The sequence below is a fragment of the Cupressus sempervirens genome, chromosome 7 (assembly GCF_028749045.1).
Source record: "Cupressus sempervirens isolate cs-2001-9-10 chromosome 7, ASM2874904v1, whole genome shotgun sequence".
Classification (NCBI taxonomy): domain Eukaryota; kingdom Viridiplantae; phylum Streptophyta; class Pinopsida; order Cupressales; family Cupressaceae; genus Cupressus; species Cupressus sempervirens.
Window position 1 is genome coordinate 246762596 of NC_143124.1, and position 15522 is coordinate 246778117.

At 34.0% G+C, this 15522-nt stretch overlaps 1 protein-coding gene across 1 annotated transcript in view; it reads left to right on the forward strand.

Moving 5' to 3' along the window:
* The first annotated feature begins 540 nt into the window (after nucleotides 1-540).
* Nucleotides 541-15522, forward strand: part of LOC149546415 (MADS-box transcription factor 23-like) — a 76664-nt gene continuing 61682 nt past the window's right edge. The window contains exon 1 of the mRNA XM_089794579.1: nucleotides 541-722. Coding sequence (XP_089650705.1) covers nucleotides 541-722 — 182 coding nt within the window. The remainder of the gene's footprint in view (nucleotides 723-15522) is intronic.

The window sequence follows — 15522 nt, forward strand, 5'->3', positions numbered from 1 at the left end:
TTGCAATATACACGTTGCATTAATTCCCAATTCTAAAATACCTAAATCTGCCACCACTTGTCATTAACAAATCCTATTTTAAGGTTGTGGGCATGCCAAGAAAAGAAAATCCTGTTAAGTGAACTGCCTGAAACGGAAATCACAGAATCCGAATCATGGGGTTTGGATTTTCTAATTTTCAATAGCAATTTTCCATTTCAAGACTGAAAGACCAAGAGTTTTATGGAATTCTTCTTGATTCGATGGCCTTTCCATTTTGGGCAGCATATTTTTCTTTATTGAGAAGGCTGTGAACCTGTGCGGTTGGTTGTTGGGCGAGATTGGATTTTTCTTCCTAAAATAAGAATACTTTTACTCCAATTTATGAGCAGTAGATTTTCTTGCTAGTTGGTTTACTAATTCGGTAGCCCTTTGCAGTCTAAGACCATGCCGGGCCACTTTATTATGGTCTTCTTCACATCCCCTGTTTAGTCACTCTGAGATTTTTCTTTTTTATGAAAAAAAGTAAAATCGGCAGAGGAGAATAAATCTCAAGAAGTCATGGGTCGGGGAAAGATAGAGATCAAGAGGATAGAGAATGCAACAAGCAGGCAAGTCACATTTTCAAAGAGAAGAGGAGGATTGCTGAAAAAAGCTCAAGAATTGGCCATACTATGCGATGCAGATATTGCACTCATCATCTTTTCCAGCACTGGAAAATTGTTTGAATTCGCCAGTTCTAGGTATGCCTATGTTTAAACTTTATTTTTTAGCCTTAGATTTTCTTCAAAATGTTCGTTATTGTCATAGGATATTTTGTTAGCCTTGTGTTTCTTAAATTTTCTTAAAAATCTCTCAAAAGGAGTACATTAGCCGGCCTGTGCATGAATTTGGCAGCCTTTTCCATGTAAATACAAAAAATCCTTTACAGGGCTAGCTAGCATGGCATCACCTTTTCATTTCACCGATCAAAACAAGATGTGTTGAAGACGTATTTGGTTTATCGTCAAGATATGACGCCATAACAATCCCTCTATGATGAATCAATTTGAAACAGATGCTTAATCTTTACACAAGTGCTTAATCGTTTACATTTTGAAATCTAAAATTGCACGACATGCTGAATTTGAAAAATACAGAGCCCATGGGACTCCAGTGGGAGAATTCTGATACAGATCTGTTGAGAATTCGTTTGCAAACGAGAATCGCCGAGCTGAGAGATTTTCTAGAAAAGTCATCAAATAAATTCTGATCATAATCTGAACACTTGTATATGATAAAATGTTAATTGAATTTCCTTTGTAACTACCTTTTTACTCATCTTCAGGAACATGGTCGGAAGGGATGCATCGAGCATTTGTAGCTCGGTGCTGGTAAAATACTCCTCCAAGGATGCTGATTTGCCCACTGCTCCTACAAGAGTTGCATGCATATTCCAAATTACTGAGTGGTCTATTACTATAAGCAGTTTGTTTTTGGAAAAAAAAGAAGGGATTTTGAAAGGGCCCTGACACTTGTACAGTTAGAAAGATAAGAATTAATGACTACAAGATAGGAAGAAACAGCCAAGAGGCACATCTATGACAATACAAAAAGCCAAAGACAATTAACATTTACAAACCACCAACCCAAGTTCAGGATGGTTTGAAGCCAAAATGTTCCAATGATTTTTGCCTCACCATAGAGCAATGATCTATCTGCCCTAACTTTCCTTTTTTGGAACAATGCCGAAGACCACTGGTAGATCCATCATCGAAAACTGGGTCTTGAGGGAGGTATCTGCTACTGCACTTTCAACACGAGCTTACTTCCAGATTCTTCCTTCCATGGTTTACCCATGGTAGTACCTTGAATAAAAACATGCATTTGTTTCTTTTTCCTTAAAACGAAATGATATTTAATTCTTACTTGAGCAGCCAGGATTATCATGGCTCTCTTTACAACAACGAAGTCAACTATTGGAGAGGCTTCGAATTCAAACTGTTTTGCCCACTCGCCAAGTTTGGATGATAAGTTAATCATCTCCTTATTTTTATTTAAAAGCACATAGAATGTAGCAGATAGTAAACACCTTCTGAATTTGGTGATTGAGTTAGTAGCAAAGTACTGTCAAAAGGAATTGGCAATAAGCATGAAGTCCTCTTCATCCCATACTCAGAAGGGAATCCTGTCAAACTAATTAAATCAGGGTATTTAATTTAGTCATCATTCAATGGTTGAGAACGTGGAAACCAGTTTGTATGACAAAGGCCATTTTGTCCCATAAACCAAAGATATTTCTGTAGAGTCCAAGAGCAATCATTCAGATGGATAAAGAAAATTTCAAAATTAGAAAAGGTTATTCAACAAAGCAAATACTCCAACGTCTTAAATTCCATTTTGAAATGCTCATCTTCTGATACCATCGATGTCAGGATAATTGAAATGGAAATGACCATCTTCTGCTAGCATCAAAGCTGGGATGAGCGCCACAGAATCTCCTAACCAGTGCATTCTTAAGTCAAGTTGTTGACCTGAAAATGAGGTTGTCAAGGATAATTTGTATCTGCCCTTCAACCTCAGTTTGAAATGAAGTGATAACATCTGAACTATCCACACTGACTGGCACATTCAGCTTCTCAGAAACCTTATGGTGAACACTCACACCAGCATGCCTAGTAGCCACAATGCTGTTTTAAGCAATTTCCCTAGTCATATTGGGGCCTTGGGCATAGAAGCCTGCAGAGAAGATAGCGGATAAGGAAGCCCAAGCTTCCTAGAACTAGAACGGGGTGATGATGCTAGAGAGGAACAACACAAACACAGCCCTGCACAAAACTTCTAGGAGAAATCATTCTCAGTCATAGACCCCTAAGAACAACTCCTCCTGTCATATCTAACAAGAGAAGCAATGAAAGAAAACTCTATATCACTTCTACAAACAAATTCAGGCAAATCTTTAACAACAGAATCAGCAGAGTTATTGAAACCCTTCACCGCTAGGAAAAGAGCCATGGGCACTATATGTTCATTATTCATGAAAATCCGACCATGACTTGCCCCATGAGGAGAAACCACAGGTTGAGGGACCAAATGGGGAGGGGAAGACACTGCCTGGGAGAGAAGGCCTTTATGCAGCCCCCAAGCAGAAGCTCCAGCACTGACTGTAGGCTTCCTGACATCCACAAACCTACACACCTCTGATAAGATTTGAGAAAGATATCAAGGAGTGGCTCGTCCTCCTCCTAAACCATTTTTTGCTCCAATCATCTTCTATGGAGAAATCTTCAAAGCTACTATCACCATCATCTTTACCCAAATTCTGCAAACCCTTAGCAGCAGAAGAGGAATTTGCTGCTAGTTTGCATCTCTTTCACCGCTTCCTTCACTTCTCCTGCTTTGGTGTTCATCATATTTTTCAAGGCATATCTATTGTTATTGTGACTGTAGTGAAATGAAAATAAGGCTGCTATAAGCAGTTTGTCCACAACCCCGAGGATGATCAATTTTGTTGCAGATTTACTCATGTCACACGAAAATACAAAAATTGTTGTTGATAATAAGTGGGATAGTCTAATTGGTAGTAAAACTCCTACAGAATAGATTCTTGAACTTGGTGAATTAACACACTTGGAAAACAAGCAATCCCTTTAAATTATTCTACAGCACCAAATGTCCAGTATGTAGTTCAATTGTCGTGGCCACATTCTTGATATATACAAAATCTGTTGACATATTTATCAAGTTGACCGGCCATAGATTGTTATAGGAAGATGATAATTGGCTACTGCATTAAGTAAATGAAAATCATCTTCAATACATAGAGCACACCACAATTTGGTGTGCGGAAAGGTTGCTTCAATTAGAGAGATTCACCAGTAACTGCAAAGATGGGCATAACATATCTAAATACAATAAATGTATCAATATTTAAATGACACAATAATTTACTGTTTGTGAACAGTAACAAGTAGGAGGTCATTGCAGAAGTTCAGTGTGTCCACATCGTTTGAAGACCAAGCTTATCACGCTTCAGAACCTGAGGCTGAAACAAACTGAGAAGAAATACCACTGATGCATTTCAAAAAATCTGTAGAGATATCAGAGAACCAAAAAATGGAAAATTCATAGTTGCCCTCTTGTTGATAATTGGTGGCAATGGCCCCAAATGCAACAATTCCCAACAACAATGCTGCTCTAAACATAAGCTTTCTGTATTTTCTAAACAAAGCCCACAAAAATTTCTGTACTTCTCTAAGAGCTGTTGAATTTCTATCTGCATTTCATTTGTTCACATTATTGTGATGGCATCTGAAATAAACCTTTACATCCAGCATATGAATGAATACATGAATCCTTGAAAGTCTAGAGTTATCCTATTTTATTCTCACAAAATATTCAGACATGAAAATAGGAAAAAATGTCTCAAACAAAATTCCCAAAGCAATCTCTAATCATGATAATTCTATGGTCATATGTAATCTTAAGAAAGTTCAATTGCTCCAAACTGTAATAATATCTTTTTCACGATTTGTAAAGTTAAACTTTGTGATTGAAATATGATAGTATATCTGAGCAATGCATATGATCAAACAGGCCATGGAAAAATACTCAATATACCGTGTGAATCATCTTACTGTAAACACTAAATAAACGTAAGCACTTCTGACAACAGATCATTCTGACAATGAAGATCATTCATAGGTTCCATGACAGTTGCACAAATTCCATTGAGACTGTAAGAAACGAAAAGATAGAGCAAGGAACAAGAAATAATCCAAGTAAGTTAAGTGTGAAACAATGTTACCATGAGATAAGAAAAATCCAAGAGCATACACCAAGATGGTTCAACAATGGAGACAAGGATTTATAAGGGGAAAGCAAAGAAAACCCCTTATGAGTATTATGAATGAAGGCAAATGCCTAGAGAAGAGAGAGAGAGAATGTTGGAGCAAAATAGCTCAATACAATAACATCAAATTGATGAGAGTAAAGAAGAAAGAAGGAGGAGCATCTCTTTTAAAGAGATGAGAAAGGAGTTGCATGTGTAACTCCCATTTCTATGAATGCCACATTCATAATAGGTGTGTGCAAAGTGTCACAATCCTCTTAAGGAGGATAAACCAAATTTCTTAATAAAGGAATTATAAAAAATGAGTTGTCCTCACATGTGGAATAAAGGACAAACAATGACGTGTCCTCCACATGTGTACAATAGGACAAACTACATTTAGGGATCCTTAGAATATCCCAAGTAAATACATCCAAGGGAAGATTAACCTTTCTAACACCCCCCCTTAATCTTTACTTGGGGAGTTTACATCAACGGGTTGTAAACCCAAATTTTTACAATGGAATTGAAATCTCTCTTTAGAAAGTGGTTTTGTTAAAATATTAGCCACTTGATCTTCACCTTTACAATAAAGAAGAGTAATTTGCTTTTCTTCAACTTGTTCTCGAATGAAGTGATGTTGAAGTGAAATATGTTTGGTTCTTGCAAGAAAAATTGGATTCTTTGCCAAGGCAATAGCACTTTGATTGTCACAATGTAGAGGGGTAGGTGCTTGTTGAGGTAGACCCAAATCGTCAAGAAGTCTTCTAATCCATAAAGCTTCCTTAGCTGCATTGGTACAACCTTTGTATTCAACTTCAGTTGAGCAAAGGGAAATAGAGTGTTCATTCTTACTTTTCCAAGAAATTGCACCTGAACCAACAAAGAAACAATAGCCACAAGTGGATTTCCAATCATTGGTATCTCCACCTAGATTGGAATCAGTATAGCCATGTAAAATAAATTCAGAATTGGCATCATAGAATAATCCCATATTAATAGTTCCTTTAATATACCTTAAGATTTGTTTAGCAACTTTAAAATGAGTTTGTTGAGGTTTAGACATGAATCGAGAAACTAAACCAACACTATAAGCAATATCAGGTCTAGTAAGAGTTAAATAATTTAAACTTCCTACCAATTACCTATACAAAGTTTCTTCAACAGAAGGAGTATTCATATCAACCATTAATTTAGTTCCTAATTCACATGGAATTGAAACATGGTTAGAATCATTCATCTTAAATTTTTCTAAAAGATCATGAGCATACTTGCTTTGAGAAAGAAAGATACCCTTAGGAGTTTGGCAAATTTGCATACCTAAGAAGTAATGTAAAATACCTAAATCAATCATCTGATATTTCTGTTTAAGTTGAAACTTAATATCAAAAATCAAAGCATCTGAACTAGAAGTGAGAATTATATCATCTACATAAACAATAACAATAATAATATCATCGTTAGTATGTTTAATATACAAATTAGGATCATTCTTACTTCTAGAAAAGCCTTGAGAAATAAAGAAAGAATTAATTTTAGAATACCATTCTCTAGGTGATTGTTTAAGACCATAAATAGATTTTTTCAATTTGCAAACCAAATTTTCACTACTTTTCTTAAAAAATCCAGGAGGTTGAGCCATATAGATTTCTTCATGTAAATCACCATTTAAGAAGGAACTTTTAACATCCATTTGATGAATGGGCCAATTCATTTTAGATGCTAAAGCAAGAACTAATTTGATAGTAGGCATTTTAGCAACAGGACCAAAAGTTTCATTATAGTCTAATCCTTCAATTTGTGAAAAACCTCTAGCAACTAATCTAGCCTTCAATTTACTAATTTCATTATTAGCATTCAATTTTGTTTTGTATAACCATTTACATGAAACTATATTCTTGCCATGAGGTAACTTGACTAAGTCCCAAGTTTGATTAGCAATTAAAGAGTCATATTCCTCTTGCATGGCTTTTTGCCAATGAGGTTGAGAGTTAACTTGATCAAAAGACTTAGGATCGTTAGAATTCATAATAGTAGTCATCAAAGCATAATTACAATAATTAATCCTTCTATGTTTAATTCCACCAAATGTAGAAATGTAGTCATCACTTTCATTGATTAAGTTTTGAGCCCATTTAGGTTTACGTTTAGTTGCAATGGAATCATCACTAGAGGAAGAATCATTATCAATAAAAGCATCATTAGTAGCTACTTGAATATCATTACTTGTAGAAGCAGAAATAATAGGTGGTGCTTGGTTTGAAGAGTTAAGAGGAGTAGGGTTAAGAGAAGGAGGTTGGTCCTCCACCAGCACAATTTTAGTGCCACTGAATTCTACATCATGTGTAGTAGAACAGTCATGGACTCCATTTTCTGCAATACAAACATCTCTAGCAACTTGAACTTTGTTAGTAGTGGAATCATAAACATGATAACCCTTAGTGTTTTTATCATAACCAAGAAACATATAAGGAGATGACTTAGCATCTAATTTATGCCTTTTATGTTTAGAAGTATGAACATAAGTAACAGATCCAAAAATTCGCAAATGATGTAAATTAGGTTTCCTACTAGACCAAGCCTCTTTTGGAGTAATATCTTTGAGAGTTTTGGTAGGAGTCCTATTAAGAATATAAGTTGCACAAAACATGGCTTCAACCCAAAATTTATAATGCAGATTCTTAGCATGCAACATGCTTCTAGCCATTTCAACAATGGTCCGATGCTTTCTTTCCGCCACACCATTTTGCTGTGGTGTATAAGGAATAGTAAGCTCGTGTTTAATTCCACATGATTTCAAATAAGAGTGGAAAGCATTATTCACATATTCCTTTCCATTATCAGTTCTGAGAATTTTAAGTTTAAAACCAGATTGCCTTTCAACATATAACTGAAATTCAATGAATATATCAAGAACTTGATCCTTGCTATGCAAAAAATAGATCCAAGTTCGTCTAGAAAAATCATCAACAAAGATAAGTGCATACCGAGAACCTTGGATGGAGTTATTCTCCATGGGGCCCAAAAGGTCACTGTGGACAAGATGCAACTTATTAGTTGCCCGTCATGATTTTCCATTTGGAAAGGGCTCCCTATGCATCTTACCACTCATACAACCTGTACAAGCAATCTTAGAAGGAATAATGTGAGGCAAGCCATCAACCATATTGTTTTTTTGCATTAAAGTAATATAATCCGAATTTAAATGGCCAAGTCTTTCATGCCATATATTGAAATCAATAGAAGTATGTAAAGAATATCGTGAGCTAGCAAATTCATGGAATTTAAATAAATTGTCATTATCCATTTTAGCATGAGCAATCACTTGTTTAGTTTGAGGATCTATGACATAACATGTATCTTTATAGAATTCAACTTTATAGTCCTGACATAACTATGAAACAGAAAGCAAATTAGTTTTCAGATCAGGTACATACAATACATCATGCAATTTACCATTAGGAATAGTTACATCACCTGAACCTTCAACTTTACAAGTTTGATTATTAGCTAACTGAATAGGAATGTTAGCAACATCAGGTTGCAGAGAATCAAAAATTTCTTTATGAGAAGTTACATGTTGTGATGCACCACTGTCAATAATCCATTCTAAAGGTCTGCAAAGATTAAAGCTACAAGTAAAAGCATGATGAGAATTAGAACTATTAGAGTTACCTTTTTTATGATTTGATTTTTGATTATGGTTACTGATGTTCATAGGTTTTTTATCATTTTGCTTTTTAAAACAGTTATTGACAACATGACCATCTTTGCCACAATAAGAACAATGAGGTTTGGAATTGGAATGATTCCTTTGATTATTAGTATTATGATTGTTATTATGATGATTGTTATGGTGATTGTTATTATTGTTATATTTCGCGTGGAATTTATTGTTGGAATTATTAGAATTATTATTATATTGTTTGTTGTTATTATTATTATTATTTGAACGAAAATTATTATTATTTGAATTTCGAGACATAAATGCATGTTCAGTTGATTTAAGGGTACCAAACTGAATTAGCTTAGCTTCTTCCTGTCTTAATAAAGTTTGAAAAATAAGATAAGTTAACTGAATAGTTAAAGTAGGAATAGCAAGCTGTGCATGAACATTAGTTATAAACTATTGAAACTATCTAGGAAGACACTTTTTAAGAATAAGATGAATTAAATGAATATCCTCTAACTGAACACCTAAAGCAATAATTTGGCTTTTAAGAGAATCAAATTTTAACAGAAATTTATCCATATTCTTAAAATCTGTATACCTAAGATCTTCAAGTTGATCCTGCAACTGTATTTTGCGGTATTCATCTCCACTGTCATACTTGGTTTGCAAGATTGACCAAGCATCATGAGCTTTAGAACACTGTGCAATTAACACATATAAATCTGGAATAATGGAAATACCAATTAAACCTAAAGCTTCTTCATTTTTAGTTTTTCAAGTATCTTTTTCATCTTGGGTAGCCGTTGAACCAGGTTCAACAGAAGGATCAGTGGCTATCTCGATGAGGTGTTTAAAATGAAAAATGAATGAAATATGAGTTTTCTAGAAATGATAATTAGAATGACTAAGTTTTACTTCTAGAATTAAGGTTGACATCTTTATGAAAAAAAAAATGTCCTCCCAATAGAAATATGACTTATACATTAACTTGAATTAAAACAAAACGTGATGATGGAACTATGAATAAGTTTCTGAAAAAAATGATATAACTCTGCAACGAAACATTAGCACAAGGATTAATTTGAAATAAAAAAGAATCTTGCAGAAGCGTTTTTAGAATAATTAAATGATTATAGCCTAAAACAATGAATCCAACTTTCTATATTTAGGATGGCTATATTAATGATTTCTAATGATTAAAAAACGTAATACAACATTTAAGTGTTTTTTTATTGAAAAAAGATAGAGGAATTTAATTTGCTATAATTAAGATGATACAAAATGATTGAAGAAAGAAAACATGATAGAAAGTAACTGTCAAAAGAATGAAAAAGCTGCTAAATAACTGAAACCACTGACATGCAGAGGTCCAAGGCAGCAAAATGACAAATGCGAATAAACAAAGATGAAAAAGTTATGAAACAGATAATGACTTAGGCATAAGGACAAGTTGCACACAAAAAATAGTAAATAAAACTTGCGGATTTTTCAACCAGACACTCCTACAAAACCAACAAAAAAAATTCTCAAAACCTCTTCCCAGTACAACGACGAATTGTTCGCCTCCCTCCTCGCACGGTGCAGGTCACCTTGTCTTTTTCCCAGCCAGGTGAAGGCAGAGCTTCTATTTCGCTCAAGGTTCATAACCAGATTGCAATAATGAAACGGTGGAGAAGAGAGGAGGCTCAAGAAAAAAAAATGTTGCAGCACTGATTTACGGGGAACTCTTCACGATTTGAGAATGTACTGAAAGTAAATCATGAAGGGAGGAACACTCACATCCTAGGGCGGTGTCCAACAATTGTTAGAAAGAAGGCGAAAGAGCCATCTAGCTTGATGCCTCCAATGCAGATTGTATCGTAAGAGGTAGGACTCTGAAACCACCGAAAACTTATTTGTCTAGTTTTTGGCAGAAGGCAGCCAGACCTTCCAAATTTAGGCATTGGCTGTGAGCAAATTTCTTACCAAAAAATTGCTATAGATTTATTCGGAATAGAAAGAAAGAATCGACAGGAAAGAAAGAAAGTTACTTTAAAAAACGAAAAGAAAGTTACTTTAAAAACTTTAACAAAGGTTTGAAAGAAATGAGATATCTAAGATCTCATAGATTTTTTTTTTTAAAATAATTTATTACTCAAAATAGATATTTATTTATTTTATCAAATATGAATATGAAAGGTTTAAAATATCTCAATATATATATATTGAAAAAAAATTAAAAATAGAAATATAAGGAATGATTTAAATTTAAATTTTTTTAAACTAATTTATTTGAGTACTAAGGTTTGTTTATTAACACACTTAGAATTATAATTTCCTTCAAGAATGTTAAGGAGAACTAATAAGAGAAATTTAAAAAAAAAAAAAATATATATATATATATATATATATATATATATATATATATATATAATTGCACAAATAATAAAAAATGAGAGTTAATGAAATAATGCTCCTTGTTTTGGTGGCTCGCCTTCCAAAACAAGAGCAAAAAAAAATTGAAATTTTGAAAAGAAAACTCTTTGGCGGCAAGCCTTCTAAAGAGGGTTAGTAAATAATGATAGAAAATGATATAATAAAACATGCACACAAAAGATGTTAGAATGAGCAAACAACCATCACACAAACTTCTTCTCTCAATAATGTCTCCAAATAAGGTGTGCTCCAATGAATGGCAACCTTCAACACAAAACTTAAAACGAGGATTAGTAGCCAAGCTCTAATACCATGTAAGAAACGAAAAGATAGAGCAAGGAACGAGAAATAATCCAAGTAAGTTAAGTGTGAAACAATGTTACCATGAGATAAGCAAAATCCAAGAGCATACACCAAGATGGTTCAATAATGGAGACAAAGATTTATAAGGGGAAAGCAAAGAAAACCCCTTGTGAGTATTATGAATGAAGACAAACGCCTAGAGAAGAGAGAGAGAGAATGTTGGAGCAAAATAGCTCAATACAATAACATCAAATTGATGAGAGTAAAGAAGAAAGAAGGAGGAGCATCTCTTTTAAAGAGATGAGAAAGGAGTTGCATATGTAACTCCCATTTCTATGAATGCCACATTCATAATAGGTGTGTGCAAAGTGTCACAATCCTCTTAAGGAGGATAAACTAAATTCTTTAATAAAGGAATTATAAAAAATGAGTTGTCCTCACATGTGGAATAAAGGACAAACAATGACATGTCCTCCACATGTGTACAATAGGACAAACTACATTTAGGGATCCTTGGAATATTCCAATTAAATACATCCAAAGGAAGATTAACCTTTCTAACAGAGACAAACATTTTTCAGCTATCAGACTTCCCATTATTATCATAATTCATATAAAACTACATAGATAAGTTGATACAATTCAAGATATGTGAGATTCTGCTTGTAATTATTTTCACTATGACCCTTCACATGTGATGTTTCCTTAGTACATTTGCCATTTTTATAGCACTCGAAGATGACTATTCTTCCTCTATATTTTTAAACTATCACTGTACTGGAAGTGTATAAAAAATGAATTGCATATATGTACACATAAGATCCATTGATCAGTTTCATGAATTTGTTCTTGATAATACTGCTTCTCTATTATCAAAAACTAGATAGAGAGCTTATCTCCATCCACACAGAGCTGATTTCAAACAATTTTTGTAATGTTTTCCTAGATTCTTAATGCAGAGTAGCTCTTGGCTTAGATTCTGTGTATGAGGGGACGGGTATCTCGTCAGTCAATGTCAGATTGGATATGCATCCAACCTCATGCATTGGGACATTCTAAAGTTGTTGGTGGTAGTAATCTTAGCCATCTTCAACATTTCTTCATTTGTTATGTGTGTTTGACGTAAGCTTCCACTTTGAGATCTCCAACACTTTTCCACTTGAGCTCATCTCATGCAGATATCCATTTACTACTTGCACTAAATGTTCTCAATTTTCAGTGCTCTGTAAATAGCATGTGATCCTCTAAGCTTTCTATATTGCCAAGGAAAAAAATATATTAATGAATGCAAATTCATAGAATCAATATTCACTAAAACATATTTACAGAATTTTGAACAATGCTTGTTCATGAAGGAGAATATGAAATGGCTAGAATTTTAGTAAATCACCAATTGGCCTTCTTGTGTCATTGAAACAATCTAATTCCAAAATAGAGAAAATCATACTACTAAATGCCGTATTAAAAAAGATTGCCCTTGGATTGTCCATCTATTCAAGATCTATTATTCAATAGTCAGGAAAGTAGTTCACAAAAACACAAAAGGATGTTGCAGTTGTTACTCCCCATCTCTAAACAATCTTTTCCCCTGCCCCACCTGAACACGCATACGGAGTTGTATAAAAACATTAAATAATTACTTTCTAGCAAACATTGCATCAATTTGTGTAGCATTGGGTGGATAGAAGGTTAGAGGACCAAACAATGGCATATCACTGAGTCTTTAAGAAGAATGGTCAGTTGGAGCCTGTTAAAAGTAGTTGACAGTTGTGCAAGATTCTTGCCTCAAAATCTAACTTCTTTTTGCATATAATTTTATGTCAGCAACAGCTTTTTGAGGAGAAGGATGATCATCTTCTCATTTTAACATCTTTCCTAAAGATGGTTGGTTTGTTAGAGAATCCATTTGAAGTTTGAACAGAAATCATTCTTTCTATATTTTGAAGGGATGGTAAGTTTACATCAGTAATATCATGAAAGAGAAAGGAACATTGGAGATTTTAAAAGACACACCTTCCCTCAACTGGATAACACCTAGAAGCATAATATGATGTGAGCACAGATTTATTCCAACTTAAAAGCTGTTGCATTAGTAAAATAGCCATTCAGTAATCATGAGGCAGATCAATCATTAGAGGCGTGGTAAATTCATGAGGTTGAAGAATTGCGTGTGAGGGCCATGCATAAATAATTTTATTATTGTAAGCTTGGTTGTTTGATATTAGTTTTGATAAAATGCATGAAAATCTATCTGTATGCTGCTTCTAGATTCTATTGCATGAGCAGTTTTTGCATCAACCTTTTGGATCACACTTAGAGATCCATCCAAAACATTGATGCAAAATTTCTTACACAATCAAATACAAAAGCAGCATACAGATACCAATAGATATGATATCAAAAACTGGATTTATAAAAGGCAGAATATCTTTGTTGTGTTTTCTCAACTCAATGACATCTTAATTACAAGCCTGATGGTACAGGTTTTGAATCTGTGTTCTCTCCATCGCTGGAACACCCTATTATTCCCTGTTTATGCATGCATGCTAACTGCAGTATTAAATAGTCTAGCAAACTTTCTCAGTTGCTTCTTGATGTTAAAATTGCAAACTTATAGATTTCTGTTTCAAACAGTTATTTAACACCTTCAATGTCTGAATGTCCTCAAATCTGCCTTAAAGCTTATCCATTGTTTTTATTAGACTTGCCACTACTTGTATTCAGACACTCCTGATATTCTCATCTGTGATATTATTGCATGGCTCTAATATCTATTTATTTTCCCAATTAGCACATTGACATTCCTATTAACTTAAAAGAAACATACAATCCACTGTGGTAAGAATCAAAAGAAAGGCCAGTGGGTCCATCCAAGCACATCATTGAGGAAGTGGTTTACATTAGCACATATCAGTCCAGGTTTTTCAGTTTTTCCTAGCTGTATGATCCTCCTGTTGAAAGTACACAATAGCACTATATTTGACTTATCATGTATGTGATATTGCTATTCCTTCAAGTGGCATATTTAAGGATATAATATAGTTACTGCACGCACAGTAAAACACTGCCAAAGATGACGAGTTACTACAATGTAAATAACTGACAAAGAACATGAAGGATCAAAACTCTCTATGATCTATTTTTCACAGTTCACAGTGTTTATTGCCAAGGTTGGCGGTTTCAGTTGAAGAGATCAAAGATGAAAGAGAGGCAAATATTTGATTTCTTGCATGTTATATGTTTTTTATATTAAGTGGGAAAGTGTATATTATGAACTGAAATAACCGAGGCACACCCAACAGAGGATCTTGGAAAAAAATAGAGCATGATTCAAAAAGAGTCCTCCAGCTTTTATTTTGTTCCATTTTAAAACACTAAGATAATTATTTCCATTCCAATAAGGCAACAAAAATAGTTGGTGATATTCATCCCTCTCAAAGGAAATAGTTCTCTGAAAAATATTGACATTAGATGCTGAACCATGAGAATAGGCAGATACAATATTTACTGAATGAAATGCAACAATGAGAGTAAGGATGGTAAGCGCAGAAGGTGAATGAATAGCATATATAATTGTTGCCCATTGATATCCAACAGAGAGTGAAATTGCAAATATTGATATTCACATTAGCAAAGGTTGAAGTACTGAATAAACATGTGGTGCAAACCTTAAGAAGACAAATGATTGATCAACTCAGAATCTCAGTGGATAAAATAGCCAACTAAAATGATGATAATCATAATAAATACGTTTTAATTTTGCAACTACCCTATTTGTTTGCACAAGTTGGAAAGGAAATCTACGTTATAGTTAACTTGTGCTTTGATCAGTTATTGGCAAATGTCTATGCATGAAACCTGGAAGTGTTGGTGATCAGAAGGTTAACATAAATTTTAATTGTAAAATTTTATTCATTTCCCAATCATCAAGGTTGTGACCAGAGTTGTTTTTACTCCCTCCAGCACTTCTGCACATTTAGAGGTGTAGGGAATTTGATCTTGACATATCTCCAGTAGAGGTTCGTCAATAAAAAGTTAAAGCCTCACCCTAGATAATACCCTTCAATCCATTAGTTTCAACTACTCTTATTGTGGGTGTTTCTCCTTTACATACTTTTGCAGATTAGCATCTTGTTTTCATCTTTGTCTTTTCCCACAGGGGTAACCAACCTTAAAATTTTCTTATCCTACAGTGTCTATATGAAGTATCTTTTCTTGTTGCCAAATGTTGTAAAGTCTCCCCAAGGCCCTTGATATTCCATTCATGATGGATACATATGTTTCTATAGGATCAAGAATAACTACATATTTGGACTTGACATATGCAACAAGTCATTATTTT